Source organism: Scyliorhinus torazame, chromosome 1, assembly GCF_047496885.1.
Source record: "Scyliorhinus torazame isolate Kashiwa2021f chromosome 1, sScyTor2.1, whole genome shotgun sequence".
Taxonomy (NCBI): domain Eukaryota; kingdom Metazoa; phylum Chordata; class Chondrichthyes; order Carcharhiniformes; family Scyliorhinidae; genus Scyliorhinus; species Scyliorhinus torazame.
The window spans coordinates 203,213,772-203,233,238 of NC_092707.1; the positions used below are offsets into that span (position 1 = coordinate 203,213,772).

A 19,467-nucleotide genomic window follows, 5' to 3' on the forward strand; every position below is an offset into this window, starting at 1 on the left:
ATACGCCGCATGAAGCCCGCATCGTCCCAATTCAGGGTGTATACATTGACCACCACCACCCGCTCCCCCTGCAGCTTGCCACTTACCATCACGTACCTATCGCCATTGTCTGCCACGATGCTCGACGCCTCGAAAGACACTCTATTCCACACCAGGATCACCACCCCCCGATTTTTTGCATCCAACCCCGAATGAAACACCTGCCCTACCCACCCCTTTCTCAACCTTACCTGATCAACCACCCTCAGGTGCGTCTCCTGAAGCATGGCCACATCTGCCTTTAGCCCCTTCAGGTGCATGAACACTCGGGCCCCTTTGACCGGCCCGTTCAGTCCCCTTACATTCCAGGTTATCAGTCGGATCAGGGGGCTACTCCCCCCTCCCCCGCCGACTAGCCATACCCCCTCCTAGGCCAGCGACGTGCCCGTGCCCCCCGCACGGCCCGTTCCCCACAGCGGCAGACCCCCGCCCGACCTCCTCTACTGACTCCAGCTCCCCCTTGGCCATTCCAGCGGCAACCTGGTTTCCCCCCCCCACCACCCTTTCAGCTCCCTTTTCAGGCCTGGTCCCCTTGCCCCCAACCCAGACCTCACCCCCTCTCCCCCCCCCCCCCCCCCCCCGGGGGCCCCACCCCCCTTGCCGGCCATCAACCCCCCAAGCCGTTTACCTGCCCCCCTCCACGAGCCCACCCGGAGGACCCAACCGAAACAGTGCCCACCCAACCCCCGAAAAACCAAGAACCAACAATGAACAAATAACCCCCCCTCAAAATACAACATAACAATCCCCAACCATCCATTCACCGCGGGCCCCCCCGCCCCTGACCCTTAGAACAAGTCCAATTTTTCGGCCTGGACAAAGGCCCTCGCCTCCTCCGGGGACTCAAAATAATGATGTTGGTCCTTATAGGTGACCCACAGACGCGCTGGCTGCAGCATGCCGAACTTCACCCCCCCCTCCTATGCAGCACCTCCTTCGCCCGATTGTACCTGGCCCTCTTCTTCGCCATCTCCGCGCTCCAATCTTGTTAGATCTGGACTTCCGCATTCTCCCACCTGCTGCTCCGCTCCTTCTTGGCCCATCTTAGCACGCACTCCCGATCAGCAAACCGGTGGAACCGCACCAGCACCGCCCGCGGCGGCTCATTGGGTTGGGCCTCCTCGCCATCACTCGGTGGGCTCCCTCCAGCTCCAGGGGCCCCTGGAAGGACCCCGCTCCCATCAGCGAATTCAGCATGGTGACCACGGAGGCCCCCACGTCCAACCACTTCAATCCCTCCGGGACGCCAAGGATCCGCAGATTCTGCCGCCTCGACCGGTTCTCCACCTCCTCGAACCTCTCCTGCCATTTTTTATGGAGCGCCTCGTGCGCCTCCACCTTTACCGCTAGGCCTAGGATCTCATCTTAGTTCTCAGAGAACTTGGGCCGTCTGGGTCTCCAGCAGTTTATCGATTGACGCCTTCATCGGCTCCAGCAGATCCGCTTTCAGTTCCCTAAAGCAGCGCTGAAGAAACTCCTGCTGGTCCTGCGCCCACTGCATCCACGCTGCCTGGTCTCCACCCGCCGCCATCTTGGTCTTCATCCCTCGCACCTTCTTTTGCTTCACGGCCACTTTTTTGGTCGCCCCACTCCTGGTCCAAGCCATACACTATTGGGGGAATGTTGCTGTCTCCTTCCCACACCCGGAAACATCGAACAAGCACCGTTGCAGGCTCTAAAAAGAGCCCAACAGTCAGTTTCTAGCGGGAGCTGCCGAACGTGCGACTTAGCTTTTCATAGCCGCAACCGGAAGTCCCCCATAATCATTTTTTAATAAATTTAGAGAGCCCAATTCATTTTTTGAAATTAAGGGGCAATTTAACGTGGCCAATCCTCCACCTACTCTGCACATGCCGATGATCCCTGCCCCCTCCCCCTTGCCACGCTCTCACTCCCGCCCGATAGCTGCCTTCCACCCCCTCCACCCGCCGGTGATGGCTTTATTCCCACCAGAAGAAGCCAGCCTCTGACGGGACAGGCAGCTTTGTGGCAGTCTGGCCTGCTGCGGAGCCCCCTGGAAGCCTCCTACGGAACCCTGGAGTGCACTTTGGAGAATTCTGTTCCACCACATATCCCTTAGCTTTCCTTTTCATTCTGTAAATAATTCCTTTTTTTTTTAAATTTAGAGTACCCAATTGATTTTTTTCCAATTAAAGGGCAATTTAGCGTGGCCAATCCACCTACCCTGCACATCTTTGGGTTGTGGGGGCAGAACCCACGCAAACATGGGGAGAATCTGCAAAATCCACACGGACAGTGACCCAGAGCTAGGATCAAACCTGGGACCTCGGCGCCGTGAGGTAGCAGTGCTAAAAACTGCGCCACTTTGCTGCCCAACCCCTCATAATCTTGTACACCTCCATCAGGTCACCCTCAGTCTTCTCTGCTCCAACAAAAACAACCCAAGCCTATCCAACCTCTCTTCATAACTTAAATGTTCCATCCCAGGCAACATCCCGGTGAATCACCTCTGCACCCCCTCCAGTGCAATCACATCCTTCCTATAATGTGGTGACAAGAATTGCACACAGTACTCCAGCTGTGGCCTCACCAGTGTTCTATACAACTCCAACATGACTTCCCTGCCTTTGTAATCTACACCTCGATAGATAAAGGCAAGTGTCCCATATGCGTTTTACACCACCATATTAACCTGACCTTCTGCCGTCAGAGATCTATGGATATCGTTGTTCCTCAGAACTTCCTAATGTCAGGCCATTCATTGACTACCTCCTTGTAAAATTATGGGTAAGAATTAATTCTACTTCTGGGGAAGATCAAAACTAGGAAACATAAGCATACGATAGTCACTCATAATTCCAAAAAATAAATCAGGAGAAATATCTTTATCCAGAGAACGATGAGATTGTGGAAATCTCTACCACATGATGTTATTCAGACAAACAGCAGGGATACCATTAAGGAAATCTAGATAATTACATGAGTAAGGAAATAATAGAAGGATATGTTTACAGGGTTAGGTAAAAAGAAATGAGAGAAGGCTTTTTGTGTGTAACATAAACACCAGTCTGGACCTGTCGGGCAGAATGGCAAGTTTCTAGACTGTATGTAATGCTTGGTGTGTAACGCAGTGAGCCCTACCTTTTGCAGTGTAGTTCTGTTGGAAAGTAGAGCTGGAAGTCGTCAGAGTTGTGCAACACGTAGAGGAAGCAACAACGCTCATTGCACTTTGAGACACTGGAAAAGAAAGAAACATCACAGCTCATGTTCTACTCTGACATCTTAACACCACTGCCACCTGTGAGAATTCGACCTGGACGAGAGCTGGGATGTTGTGAGGTTGCACTGAGTGGGCACAGGATGAAACATGTCTGCTGTTGGCACCATCGGGGTCCATGACTAGATAACAGTCCTCATTCTGCTCACTGCCCACTGCTCCCATTGGACTAATCTGACAATCCCTTTCCTCTCTCACTAGGCACTAGCCTTTCTTCCTACTGCTAACTGCGATTGAATGTATTCCTGGAGGTTTCATCACATCACTTCCCCCAACGCTCCAGCCACTAGTCAGCCAACACATCCATCCTCATGGCTCACTGCCTTCCGACACCAATTGGAAAGCAAAAAGACTCATTATCCAGATGGACGATGCTTGATTACCAGCCAAAAATCTGTTTTTCCTCCCCCCCCGTCTCAATATTTTTTAATATCTGGGAAAGAGAAATGTTCAAATAAATAATATAAACAACAAAAAAGGAACAATCTTTTTTTAATGTCCCTGTGATATTTGCCCAGGATGTCACACATCAGTGTTCTGGAGAATGACCTTCAATTTCTGGAGGTTCCAGACCAATCCTGGAGGGTTGGCAACCCCACATACCCAACCCAATAAATTCTGCTTCCCAGTATATTGAATGTTTGAGGTGGGAGTCCAGCCACTGAGGTAAACGTTAGACACAAGACTAATGCTAGAATTATGGTTGGCTCCTCCTCTACTTATCTTATCTCACCCTTGCTGAAATACCAGTTTCATTCCTTCAAAATGCTTGGATCATTTCCAATATTCATCTTGTTTGGTTAAGAACAGATTGTGCCCCCTGTTAAGCTCTGACATGAGCATTGTCAAGAGTATAGGGAAAATTAAAGATTAATCTCCTGGAGAATGCTGTGAGCAACCAACCGCAGGAGAAACATCACCAGGGCAATAAATAAAAAATGGTACGATTCCTTTTTCATTTTCTCCGAGCACTCTTGTCAATTCGTTATAAACAACATTGGAAATGGGAGAGGGCTGTTTTGACTGGGCGGGAGTGTTCGGGATCATGTGATGTAAAAGCCAGGAATTCATCCAAGCAGGGTTGGCAACCTGGATCACAGCAGATTGCAAGGCCCACACAGCCTGGTTGGAGTTTCCAGAAAGTTCTCACTGTTGAATTAAACACTGCACTGGAAACTGTTCTCTGAGGTTGTCACAATTGCTTGGGCGGGTCTCCCCGCACTTACCTCACACCACGGATGGAAGCTGCACTGAAGGTCCATGAGTGGATTCCACTCTGTCGACAGAACAAACGCTATTAGAGGGCTGCTCAAGCCATGTGGATTAAAGACATTCATCAATTCAACTTCCGTTTTACTGTTGAAATTCCCGACATGGCAACTCCAAGAAATTGTTAACGAGTTAAAAAGTCAAGGGGGTGGGGGTGCATTTCACCCTCGAACCCAAGCACATCCCAATTTCCTGGTTTTGGGATCTTTATTCGTAGTGTCTTCTGGGCGGGAATTGTACAGGCTTTTGTACAGGAATTGTACAGGGGCATCAAAGTGTCCAGAGAGCCTCCAGGAATGAAGGATATTGATGACTGAGGTTTGAAACCTTCGATGGGTCGGAGATCAGGAGGTAACACAGCCAGATAAATCTGAAACCCTCGATAAACATACTGAGGAAAACTCTATCAATCTCAGCTCTCATTGGTCCCAGCAGCTTGGGTGGGAGCTCCAGGTACCCTTTGACCTTTGTATCACAAAATACAAGCCTGGTTTATGGACAATTTAACCCTTTAAGAACCATCGCACTTCATGACTGACCCATCATGTAATTCTCATGATTCACCAATAACTTCACACGACCTTACCAGAAATGAGTAGTGAACTCTCGGTGCTGCCTCATTGTGAGTGGAATAATTTGACTGATATTCAGTTACCTTTTCATTGGGTGAGACATGCCACATGCTCACAGCCCTGTCCTTGTCACTGTCACTCACAGTGAGGTGGCTTGGTTGGAAGACCTTTGTTGGCTCCAGGATGAGGACCTGTTGGTGAAAGTAAGGGTGGAGGTTTTAAACAGCCTGTTGCGGTCTCTCACTCACAAGGACACAAAACAAATTTTTCCATGTTCAGATTTGGAATGTTGTCCAACCTGTGAGAGTCAACTCGGCCCAAATCAGGGAAAACAAAACTGGAATTGTGCCAGTTCGGTATCACAGTCGGATCTGCTGCAAATGGGGGAACCCAACTAGCGGGGTTATACCAGTGGGTTCAGGCATATGGCAGAAATTCTGTGCATTGTGTAGTGACCCCAGACAGTCCAATCTACAATGTGCCAGGTCATGGTGCATACCGCACACACAGTCTCTGCATCAGCCGGTTATGTGCGCTACGTGCCCAGTTCGAACCAGTTCCCAGCTAACAGTATGTTCCCAGGTGGTGGCGTGTGCCCACATGCTAGCATGTGCCCTGATGGTATTGTGTTCCTAATTGGTAGCGCATACCAACATGTTAGCATGTGCCCTGATAGTACTGTGTTCCTAACTGGTAGCGTGTACCCACATGTTTAAATGTGCCCAGATGGTATTGTGTTCCTAACTGGTAGCGTGTATCCACATGTTAGCATGTGCCCAGATGGTATTGTGTTCCTAACTGGTAGCATGTACCCAGCTGGTAGTTTCTATCCAGCTATTAGTATGATCTCAGATGGTAGGGTGTGTAGCCATCTGGGATGGCCACTTACAAAGAAACATGGACATTTGCAAAGACTCAAGGGAAATATGGCCAATACAAGATTCAGGCAGGCTCAGAGCCTAAATGTATATTTTTAAGTAGAGAACCAGACAGTATCGAAACCCCCAGCTGATTTGCATTTTAATGACCCATTTCCCTAAGACAAAGGACTGATACTCAGGTAACCGATACAATTCCAGACACATCGGCGCCACTCCCTTTACTCAGGAAGCATAAACAGCAAGGTCAATGACCGCTTAGGACACGCCCAGCCATCAAGGCACCTTCTCCACTTTCTCCACATTCTCCACTTTCATTGACCTACCAATTCAGGGGCTACCTACCAATCAGGGGCTGTTTAGCACAGGGCTAAATCGCTGGCTTTGAAAGCAGACCAAGGCAGGCCAGCTGCACGGTTCAATTCCCGTAACAGCCTCCCCGAACAGTCACCGGAATGTGGCGACTAGGGGCTTTTCACAGTAACTTCATTGAAGCCTACTTGTGACAACAAACGATTTTCATTTCACCTGCCCCTTTATTGGCTCAAATCGAAGGCAGTGATCGAAGTCTGCCGAATTATTGGGTCCAAACCAAAGGATCGCCCAAAAGACCGCAAAACTGTCAAGGCTAAAGAGAGACACTGCCATGTGTTCGATCTCTTTTGGACCTGGCGCTCTGGCAACGTCCATCTCCAACTGCAACACCACCAGAAGCAAGTCCAAGTTCAACGCCCGCGACCAGACGGATGAGCCCAGCTGAACCGCAGTTACTTCTCCAGACCCAGCAGGTCCAGATTCGAACAAAGGCCACTGTTCCTCTGACCTAAGCCGGGTGCCTGAAGTTAAGTACAGGTTGTCATAGTGTTAGGTGTAGTTTAGCTCGTAGTGTTTATGTTGCATGTGTAAGTTAATCTTGTGTGTAACTAAAGTATTATTGAACTTGAACTAACTAACTGGTTGTTGGGTCTTTGATCGATATCCGGTTGAACCCTGTGGTGGTATCATTTGATACCTGGCGACTCTGAAAGCAATATAATATCAATATCTAGATAAAAGAAGGGCAACTTATTGACTGCCACATTTATAGTGAGTAAATATAGCAACAGGTGTGCCCAGGGGGTAGCATGCCTACACTATTGTCTCACCAGGAATTTATCCATGGGCTCTTTGTCCCTGCAGATTGACAGCAAGAAGTCCATCCAGAACTCCACCAACTCTTGTTTGGCCAAAGTCTGCTCGTTGGTCTCTGATTTGAAGCGTTTGTAGAGAAGGTAGGTTTCCATTGCTGATGCCAGGTACCTTGAGGGGAAAGGGACAGACTGAGCACTGGGAGGAGTCAAAACCTAAAAGATGTTTTTATTAAAACATAAAACTCAGAGAATCTCCATACTAAGCAAGGTGAGAGTAGTTAGTGCTGGTGAATGGAATTCGGCAATCCAGTGTTACCATTGTGGAATCCAAACTCGAAATGCAGAGCAAAGTTTCAGGATGAGTCAGGTCAACCTCAAATGCTGCCTCCTGCTTGAGTGTGAGGCATTAACACTGCACCATTGAGGCCGATCATTAACTCTGTGCTATGCTGTAGTCGGGATTGGTATTTGCACCAAGCTTCTTCCCTAAAAGTGTTACACTGACTCTCCTCCATCTGATCAGCCATCTTAACCTACAGAGCACCTTGATCCAAGCAGAGCACAGTTCATCAAACTCACCCAGCGACTTGCAATGTGCATCCCACCTGCTCAGTCTGGGGGCCTGTCATATCTCTTCAAATTGTTTCATCCTTTCACCAGAGGCTCATTCAGCTCTGGGTTCCAATTACACTTTACTTTGGCGTAAAGTCAATTGTTAAATTGAGCAGCTTTACTGGGAGGAAAGGAAAGCCCTGACGAGGTTAAATATGCAATGACAAAGCTGTTTTTCAGTTCTGGCATGTAAGGCGGAGACCCAGGAGGTGTAGTCATTTCCAAACATTCACACACACACAAACGCACAGACAAACACCTACACGCACACCTACACACACACACACACACACACAAAACACCTACACACACACCTGCACACAAAAACCCTTACATACGTGCACACATGCTTGCACACACTTATACACACACAAACATTTACACACACCTAAATACATACAAACACCTACAAACACCGATACACGCACAATTACATATACACTTACACACACAACTACACATATAAACAAACACCTGCACACACCTACACACAAACACTTACACAAACACACCTACAGCCACAAACACTTACATACAAACCTACACACCTGGACACATACACACACACAAAAAAATCTACACACACATCTACACACGACCACACAGACCAACACACAAATTTACACATCCGGACACCTACACACACAACAAACAAAACACCTGTACACTTACAAACATTTACACAGGCACACCTACACATGCACACCTGCACACACACACAAACACACGAGCAACTGCACACACCTAGACACAACTGCCTATATACACACCTACTCACACACACACAAACACCTACACACACAAACCTATAAACTTGCACACACACATACACCTACACACCTGGGCACACCTAAACACATGCACAAACGCCTGCAAACACACACCTACACATACACACCTCCACATCTTCACTCACAACTACACACACAAACACACCTAGACATCTGAACATACCTACACCTACACACATACACCTACACACCTGCACAGTCCTACACACACACCTGCAAATATCTACACACATACAAAATCATGCACACCTAGACACCTGCACACATCTAAACACACCTAGACAACTGTACACCCTCACACACACACCTGCACATCAATAAACACCAACGCATACACACCTGCACACTAACACCTATACACACTACACATACACACCTGCACACATTCACCTACACACATCTATACACCTAACTCACACATGTATGCACACACCCATAAACACTTACACAACATACACATCTACACACACCTAAACACATGCGCACACATCTACATACACCAATGCACACACCCACATAAACACTGACACATATATACCTACAAACACCTGCATACACACACCTACACAAAAACACCTACACACACACACACAAAAACACTTACATACACACACACACCTAAAAAACACACAACTACACATACACACCTACACATACTCACCTGCACACCTAACTCACACCTGTATACATACACCCAGAAACACTTACACAACATACACACCTACACACACATCTACTTACACCTAAACAGCTGCACACACCTACTGACACCAATACACACATTTGCACCCACCCACATGAACACTGACACACACACCTACAAACACCTACACACACACCTACACACAAAAACACCTACACACACACACCTGCACACAAAAACACTTACATACACACACATGTTTGCACATGCTGACACACACACAAACATTTACACACCTAAAACATATAAACACCTACAAACACACATCCTACACACACACCTACACACACACAAACACCTACACACATACAATCACACACACACTTACACACGCACCTACACATATAAACAAACACCTACACACATCTATACACTCACAAACACACCTACACACACAAACACTTACACACAAACCTACACATCTGGACACATACTCACACACAAAAGCATCTACACACACATCTACACACCTGCACACATGTACACACACACACGACCACACCTACAAACACACACCTACACACACACAGACCTACAAACCTGCGTGCACACACACACACACACACATACACCTACTCACCTGGGCAAACCCAAACACATGCACAAACACCTGAAAACACACACCTACGCATGCACACCTACACACCTGCGAGCACACACAACTTTACGCACAAACACACCTAGACACCTGAACATACCTACACCTACACACACATCTAGTCCTACACACGCACATCTAGACATCTGCACATTTCCACACACACACCTGCAAATATCTACACACACACATAAAAACATGCACACCTGCACACACCTAAACACATCTAGGCAACTGCACACACCTACACACACACACCTGCACACCAATAAATACCAACCCATACACACCTACACACTAAGACCTACATACATGTGCACACATACTAACAGCAATAAACACACATGAGTACACAGCTACACAAACACACATACAGCTGCACACACGCATGCACACACACACACACACACAGCTACACACACGCCGACGGACATCTAATCATAGACGCACCTATCCATACCTACACCTACAAGTACACACAGATAAGTACAGGGCTTGCAAACTCACCTTTGCCTCAAGCCTCCTCAGGCACCTTTGTTTCCTTGATATGGGGAATGCTGCACTGGCTACAGTTGCTGATCTAGTGAAGTACTGAGGAGGTGCTATTCTGCTGAGAATACCATTTTAAATTGTTTTTTAAAAATTATTTTGTGCGGGTGTCACTGGCAAGGCCTGCATTTGTTGCCCATCCCTAATTGCCCTTGAACCAGTGGTTTTCTCGTCCATTTCAGAGGGCAGTCAAAAGTCAGCCACAGTGCTGTGGGTCTGGATTCACAAGTAGTCCAGACTGGGTAAGGACGGAAAATTTCCTTCCCTAAAGGACATTAGTGAACCAGGTGGGTTTTTATCACAATCGATGATTGTTTCATGGTCATCATTACTGAAACTAGCTTTTCAATTCCATGCTTTTTTACTTGAATTTAAATTCCACTGGCATTTGAACATTTGACCATGGGGTATTAGATTGGGTGTTGGCATTACTAATCCAGTGATATTACCATCATGCTGCCATGGATGGCATAGGGGCACATGGTTAGAACGGCTGCTTCATAGCGCCAGGGACCCAGGTTCAATTCCGGCTTTGGGTGACTGTCTGTGTGGAGTTTGCACATTCTCCTCGGGTCTGCGTGGGTTTCCTTCGGGCGCTCCGGTTTCCTCCCACAGTCCAAAGATGTGCAGGGCAGGTTGGGTGAATTGGCCATACTAAATTTCCCCTTAGTGTCCAAAGGTTAGGTGGGGTTTCGACAATAGGGTGGGGGAGTGGGCTGCGGTCAGGTGCTCTTTCAGAGGGTCAGTGCAGACTCGAATGGGCCAAATGGCCTCCTTCGGCACTGTAGGGATCCTATGATTCTATGAAATCAAGGCCAGTTTGTCTCTTAGGTGATCATAAACAATCCCTCAGCACTATTTTGAAGAAGAGATGACGAGTTCTCTCTGGTGTTGGGACGAGTGACAAAGTGGCACAGTGGGAAGGAGCTGAAGCAACATGAATAAAATTGTCTTGTGGGAAATTGAAAATCACACCATTTTTAGATGGATATTAAGCACTGTCAGGTTTCTCTAACTTCCTTGTTAATATGATTAGTGCATGCAAAAAGAAAAATCTTCAAAAACATTCCCCCAAGAGACAGGGGAGGAGCTCGATGAACCAGTGTTTATTTCGACTGGGATGTCGATGGCTCTGTGACAGTGAAACCATGAGCCAAGTAATAAAGGACGAGGCCGTGCAACTCGCCACCACCCCTGCCCCACCAAACCCCTCTCCACTCTTACCACCACCACCTCTCACATCTCACCCCACCCAGGAAGCAAAGTCATGGTGAGTGTGTGAACCCTGTTCCCATCTCTCCTTTTGAAGAACTTTTTAAAACCATTGAGCTGCCTGCTTCTCCCCAGCTGTCTGCGCCAAACATTTCACAGCATGGGCAGCATATTATCAGGGCAATTTGTTTGATAACAATACTAATTGAGCTTTGACAAAGGGTCATCTGGACTCGAAATGTTAGTTCTTTTCTCTCGCTCCAGATGCTGCCAGACCAGCTGAGATTTTCCAGCATTTTCTCTTTGGGTACTAATTGACTTTTGATTACTTATTTGAACACGGCAGGTGGGCTACCTACTTTGGTGCTCACCTGGCACCTGTATTATGGGGGTGAGCTTGCGGGGTGGGTGAGAAAGTTCTGGGGTGGGCACGAGCCCTATTTTACGTGCCCCCCTGGCCCAAAGAACACACAGTAATATGCAGCCCTGTCTCTCTGAAATACAGGGTGGGATTGCTGCAATCCTTTCCGGTCCAAACATTGACTTCTGACTTACCAGACAGGTGCATTCAGCCGGTACAGCTTTTCCGAGGCCTGAATGATCTTCGTTTGATCGCTGAACAAAATGCTGGCACCGAAGAAAAACCCCACGTCCCAGTAGAACTGCATCTTCTCCAGGCTTCCCTTCCGTCCCAGCAAGCTGCTCAGTTTCATACCTGCACAAATCCCCAACCCCCAACAAAAGACAGTCCCATTAGGGCAGGCATTGTCAAACTCGGGGGCGCGACGGGTGGGTGGGTCGCGGGCAGGTGTCGGATGCGTCCGTCGCGGCACTCCCGATCGCGCAAATCTGCGCGCAACAGCCACAGCAGCCGGCTGTTAATAACGGCGGCTGCAAGTGGCCTTCAAAATGGCCACAAACATGTAAAAATAATGCGGCCGCACTGCGCATGCGCACCGATGATCGGGCACGCATGCGCAATGCGGCCGCTTTTTGTTTTTAACGGTCGCAGCTTTTTGTTTTACAAGTTCAGGGGGGCTTTATTCATTTTATTCATTTATTTTATTCATTTTATTTTTATTTTTTTCATTTATTTTATTCATTTTATTTTTATTTTTTTCATTTATTTTATTCATTTTTTTTACAAGTTCGGGGGGGATTTATTTGATAAAATTTTACAGGAACAAAATGCATAACTTTGGACAGATGTAGACTCCATACTTTCCGACACCGGAAGGCTTCACCTTCATCCAACAGGTTCCATTGGAGGAGCGTGTACGAGGGCCAAAGGGACCTAAAACCATTTCCTCCATTTTTGTCAGCAGCAAACAAGGTAAGAGAAAATGGTAGGTGGCACAGGTCAGCCGTCGTGGGCCATGAAGGCCGGCCGGTGTGGGTCGTGAAGGTCGGCCGGCGTCGGTTGCAAAGGTCGGCCAGGTTGGGTCCCAAAGGTTGGCCGGTTGGTAAAAATGGGTCCCCGGAAAAAAAGTTTGATAAACACTGCATTCTGGCTGAAGAAATTGCTCCTCATCTCTGTTTTAAAGGATCGTCACTTCAGTCTGAGATTGTGTCCTTGGGTTCTAGTTTCTCCTGCTAGTGGAAACATCCTCTCCATGCCCACTCTATCCAGGCCTCTCAGAATTCTGTAAGTTTTAATGAGATTCCCCCCATATCTTTCCAAACTCCATCGAGTACAGACCCAGAATCCTTAACCGCTCCACATTAACACATCCTTCATTCCGGGGATCATTATTGTGAACCTCCTCTGGACCCTCTCCATAGGAGAGGCACATCCTTCCTTAGTGACCGGGCCAAAACTGCTGATAATACTTCAAATGGGGTCTGACTGAACCCTTATAGAGCCTCAACAGTACATCCCTGCTCTTGTATTCTAGTCTCTCGACCTGAATGCTAACATTGCATTTGCCTTCCTTTTTAATTTAAATTTAGAGTGCCCAATTCATTTTTTCCAATTAAGAGGCAATTTAGCGTGGCCAATCCACCGAGCCTGCACATCTTTGGGTTGTGGGGGCGAAACCCACGCCAACATGGGGAGAATGTGCAAACTCCACACGGACAGTGACCCAGAGCCGTGATCGAACCTGGGACCTCGGCGCCGTGAGGCAACAGGGCTAACCCACTGTGCCATCGTGCTGCCCTGCATTTGTCTTCCTAACTGACAACTGTACCTGCATGTTAACCTGAAGAGAATCTTGAACTAGGACACTAAGTCCCTTTGTGCTTCTGATTACCGAAGCCTTTTCCCATTTAGAAAATAGTCTATGCCTCAGCATGTTGGCTGGTATGGAGAGCATTAGCTATGAAGAGGGATTGGAGAAACTCGGTTTGTTCTCACTGGAATGATGGAGATTGAGGGGTGACCTGATCGAAGTCTACAAGATTATGAGGAGCATGGGTGTGGATAGTCAGAAGCTTTTTCCCAGGGTGGAAGAGTCAATTGCTAGGGGGCATAGGTTTAAGATGCGAAGGGCAAGGTTTAAAGGAGATGTACAAGGCACGTTTTTACACAGAGGGTGGTGGGAGCCTGGAACTCGCTGCCGGAGGAGGTGGTGGAAGCAGATACGAAAGTGACTTTCAAAGGGCATCGTGACAAATACATGAATAGGATGGCAATAGAGAGATATGGTCTCCAGAAGGGTAGGGGTTTTTCGTTCACAAGGGCAGCATGCTCTGTGCAGGCTTGGAGGGGCTCCAACCATCTCACCGACAGCTTGACCAAGACATTTACGTCCGTATTCAGCAAAGAGATGGGCCCATAAGATCCACACTCCATCGTGTCCTTCCCTTCTTTGGAATCAGCGAGATGCCTATGCCAGAGTAACTGGTAACCTCCCCCCACCGCTCCACCGCTTCATTGAGCATGCTCAGAAGATGGGGAGCCAACTCAGCCGCAAATTGCTTCTAACACTCATCCAGCCCCGTCGCCTTTCCAGACTGCATCGTACCAACGCACTTCAATACCTCCTGCAACTCCAGTGGCTCCTCCAATGCCTGCCACTTCTCCTCCTCTAACTCCGGGAACTCCAACCCATTCAGAAACTGATCCACAGCTGCATTGTCCCTTCCAGGCTCGGACCTAAACAGCCCTTGATAGAAGACCTCAAACACCTCATTAATTCTCTCCGGTTCCGACACCCCTGCCGCCCTTACCTGCACAATTTCCCTTGATGCTTCCTGTTGCTGCAACTGGTGGGCAAGCAGGTGACTCGCCTTCTCCCCATACTCATATAGCACCCCTCGTGCCTGCCGTAGCTGTCCCACCACCTTCCTTATTGCCAACTGATCAAACTGCCCCTGCAGCTTCTTTCTTTCTGCCAGTAACTCCCTAGTTGGGGCCCCAGAATACCTTCTATCCACCTCTACCATCTCATCCAGAAACCTTTGCCTCCTTCTCTCTCAGTCCTATCTCTGTAGGCGTTAAACAAAAAGATTTCCCTTGGAACCACTCCCTTCAGAGCCCCCCAAAATATGGCCGCCGAGATCTCCCCATTTTGATTGAGCTCCACATACCTCTTGATCAACTCTGCCACCTTACCACAGAACTCCTTATCCGCCGGCAACAGCGCTAAATCCAACCTTCACCCTGGTCTCTGCGCCCACCATGAACCATGCCTAATGTCCAAGAGATGCCGCGCGTGGTCCAAGATCATGATCCCAGAATATTCCTGCCCCATCACCCCCGACAACACCGCCTTGCCCACAATGAAAAAGTCAATTAGGAAATACGCCCGATGAACATGAGAGAAGAAGGAGTACTCCCTCTCCCCTGGGTGTCTAAACCGCCATGGTCCACCATCCCCACCTGATCCATGAATGCTCCCAGCTCCCTCGCCACTCCCGACCTCCCTTTGACTTGGAACTTGATCTGTCCATCCTAGGGTCCATTACACAATTAAAATCCCCGCCCATAATTGGTTAGATTCCAGGTCCGGAATTGCTCCTAACAGCACCCTCACAAACTCAACATCATCCCAGTTTGGTACATAACATTCACCAGCGCCACCAATGCTCCCGCTAACACCCTATTCACGATCACAAACCTACCTCCCTCACCGCCACCAACACCATTTTCTTGCCGAACTAGATCGCAACACCCCCTCGACTTCGAGTCAAACTCCGAGTGGGATGTTTGCCCCACCCACCCCTTCCTCAACCACATCTTATCCTTCACTCGTAAGTGTGTCTCCTGCATTAAAATCACCTCTGCCCTTAAACGTTTTAGATGTGCAAACACCCGGGATAGTTTGACTGGCCCATTCAACCCACCGGCATTCCATATCACAAATCTACCCGGAGGCCTCTGCCTCCCCGCTCCCCTAAAACCCGCCATCATCCCCCAACTCGGACTCCTGCCAGCACCGCTTCCCCTCCCTAGACCAGGCCCACTCAAGATGGCCGCCCCCTCCGTCCTCACCCAAATCCGTCCATTATGCTAACAGTGCCGCACCCCCTCACTCCTCAACCCTCACCCGCTCCACCCACCCCCCGCCCCCTTCCCACCCTTTCCCTCCCACCGCCCCATGCTGGCTAACCACCACAGCCCCCACTCCCACTTCATTTCCGTTCACTAACATTGCCCGCTTGTGTGGTAACTCTCAGCTGGAGGTGCAAACAAAGTGCCCCACCTACCCTTTCCTACTCACCCATCGCGCCCTCTCTCACGTACTCCACCGCCACGTACTCCACCTCCTCTCCCCACCCACCAACCCCTGCCAAGTGTCCCGAACCTGTAATCATGAAAAAGGAGACACACCAAAGCAGCCCCCATACAGTACGTTCTCAATTACCACAAGAATCCGCGCAAACGCGAGCATAACCAACCAGAAACTGTACCAAGGGTACAAAAAGGTCCAAAAAAGTTCAACAGTATACAAATGGCACCAAGCGGCTCGGAAGGCACAGTGGCTTCTGCCAGTTACAAAGGGTACAGCAAACATATAACATACATTTCCTCAAATAAGCGTGAGATCATATGAAAATATATATTGAACTGGTATGAAAGTCCACCATTCAGCCCTCCCCCAACCCATGCTCCTTGACAAAGTCATTCGCCTCTTCTGGCATCGCAAAATAATATTCAGGGCCCTCAAAAGTTACCCAAAGTTTGGCCGGGTACAGTACCCCAAAGCGGATCTTGAGCTGATACAGCGCCGCCTTGTTCTTAATAAACCACGCCCATCTCTTGGCCAGGTCCACACCAATGTCCTCGTATATCCGGACCCGATTTTCTTCCCAGCTGCGAGTCCCGACTCACACTGGCCCACCACAAAATCTTTTCTTCGTCCTGAAACTCGCACGCAGCATCTTGCAAAGATCCACCAGGATCGCAATCTCCGCTTCCAGTGAAAGGGTCCGGTCACTCTGGTCGGGCACCACCATCTCCACCTCTTGGATTATCGCTCCTTGCACCTCCAAGTGCTTCTCCACTCGATCCAAGGTCCCGCAGTGCAACTACCCTTTCAGTCAACTTCGACCAGTCCCCCTACATCTCCTTCTGCTGCTGCCAAAATTCTTCCTTGATGAAACTCATCAGCTGCTCCACTGGCAGCTTCTCCATTTTCCCAGCTTGTGCTGCGCCATAAGTCCCCTCCAACTCTTGGGCCAAGGCTCTCACCGTCTTTAACCGGGTCTGACACCCCATAGACACCCCAGTCCAGGAGAGAACTGATCACCCTCCACTCTCCTCACAACTTTGCACCAAATTCGCCTGAAAATCGGGTAAAAAGATCCAAAACCAATGCTTCCAGGCAGGAGCCACCTTGTGTGCAATGGATTACACCATGGCCAGCACCGGAAGTCTGGGAGCCACTGTTCATGTATAATTGGTTCAGCAGCTTGTGGTGAGGAGGAGATCCAACGAACGACCAGCTGTCAGGTTTCTGGCTGATTCCCACCACACCAACATCAGCTTCATGAAAATGACATCTCGTGCCTGACATCATCGGGCTGCATCAGTTGTATCTTGAGGAAGTCTCGAACAATAAATGTGAGCACTAGTTTTGGACTGGCCATAGGTGCAAGTTTCTTGGCCCGATTCAATCCCATCATAACTTTATGCAACTTTACTTAAGCAGCCTCAGCCAGTTCGGTCTTTCCTGAGTTATAGGGCGGGGTTCTCCAGCCTCCCAGCCACATGTTTCTCGGTGACAAGGCTGGCGCACCAATCGCTGGTGGCGGGATTCACTGCTCCTGCCGCTGTCAATGGGATTTCCCACTGAAGCCACCGCATAGCGACGGTAAAAATATGGGCGTGGGTGCACTACCGGCTGGATCAGGGAATCCTGCCACCAGCGAACAGCCAGAGAATTCCAGCTATAAACTCTCAGTTAACGAGCGGCATGGTGGCACAGTGGTTAGCACTGTTGCCTCAGATCGCCGGGTTCAATTCCGACCTCGGGTGACTGTGTGGAGTTTGCACTTTCTCCCCGTGTCTACGTGGGTTTCCTCCGGGTGCTCTGGTGTCCTCCCACAGTGCAAGTTAGGTGAATTGGCTCAGCTAAATTGCCCCTCAGTGTCCGAAGGGTGGGTGGAGATATAGGGCTAGAGCAGCGATTGGGCCTAGGTGCTCTTTTGAAGGGTCGGCGGAGACTTGATGGGCCGATTGGCCTCCTTCTGCACTGTTGGGATTCTATGATTCTATGATGATTAACATACAAGCATACAGATTAGGAGTAGGCCATTCGGCCCCTTGAGCCTGTTCCACCATTCAATGTGATCATGGCTGATGTGATTGTGGCCTCAACTCCACATTCCTGCCTGCACGCCGCCCCCCCCGCCCCCCCCAATGACCTCTGACTCTCTTGTTCGTCAAAAATCTATACACATCAGACTTAAAAATACCCAAAACCCTGCCTCCACCACTCTCTAGGGAAGAGAGTTCCAAATACTCTCAACTGAGGGAAAAGATTTCTCCTCATCTCCATCTTAAATGGGAAACCCCTTATTCCTAAACTGAAAATGTTCTGATATCATTCTTGAAAACATTGTCTGCTCCTTTTACTAAGGTCCCAAAACCCGTAAGAATATGCCAGTAAACCTTGGGGAATGACTGGCAATGGCCCAAACTGATTTTGTTCTTAAAATAAAACTCTAGTTTGGACCATGACTAGTCATTTCCCTTTCCCTGGTTTATCCTTTCTGTCACTCAGAGACATGTTAAAATAGAACAAATAAGTGTGGAATGGTGCTTCAATCAGATAAAGAAGCGCGGGTTTAAATTGGTGAAAAGTGAACTGATTTCTGGAGATGTTGCTTCACTCGAGAAATTAATGCTTCAGATGCACATGTAGGTAAACTAATGGAACAGAAACGTTCTGAGAGATGTAATTTGGGCTGTGCAAACAATTCTTTGTGAATAGATGAGCTCAAATGGGCTATGCAGCCTTTTCACTTCATATTTATCTTGGGATCAAGTAACATTTACCACATGGGTACAAACTGTCTCCAGTTAAACTTTATTTTGCATTGTGTAAATACTCTATTAACTCGTCCCAGTTCCCATAACATCTTAACAGCAGTGTAACACATGCAAACACTTGAAAATGCTGCAAAAACCGCGAGAATGCAATTATGTGAGATTTCTGTGGCTGAATCAATGCCAACAAGATTTTGGATATTAAAACTTATTTTATGAAGAGACATGCTAGATTAACTGCAGTTTAATACAAATGGACTTTTGCGCTTGGGCCAACAAATGATACCAGTAAAGTCTTGTGTGACGTCTGTATGCAGACTGTGGGTCCTGAATTGAAATAGTAAAGAAAAACATTCTTGGAGTGGGGCTCGGCTGGCAAGACTGGCATTTATTGTCCATCCCAAGTTGCCAAACCGGTTGCTAAAACTCTGTGGGTGCAAT

The 19,467-nt window shown here is 48.4% G+C and overlaps 1 protein-coding gene across 2 annotated transcripts in view; it reads right to left on the reverse strand.

Moving 5' to 3' along the window:
• The window catches only part of LOC140418567 (mitogen-activated protein kinase kinase kinase 5-like), a 277,605-nt gene that overhangs the window by 116,709 nt on the left and 141,429 nt on the right, over positions 1–19,467 (reverse strand). For both annotated transcript variants that reach the window (XM_072502099.1, XM_072502092.1), the window contains exons 8-12: positions 12,147–12,306; positions 7,142–7,295; positions 5,202–5,309; positions 4,504–4,553; positions 3,142–3,237 (exon numbers count right to left, since the gene is read on the reverse strand). In XM_072502099.1, coding sequence (XP_072358200.1) covers positions 3,142–3,237; positions 4,504–4,553; positions 5,202–5,309; positions 7,142–7,295; positions 12,147–12,306 — 568 coding nt within the window. The remainder of the gene's footprint in view (positions 1–3,141; positions 3,238–4,503; positions 4,554–5,201; positions 5,310–7,141; positions 7,296–12,146; positions 12,307–19,467) is intronic.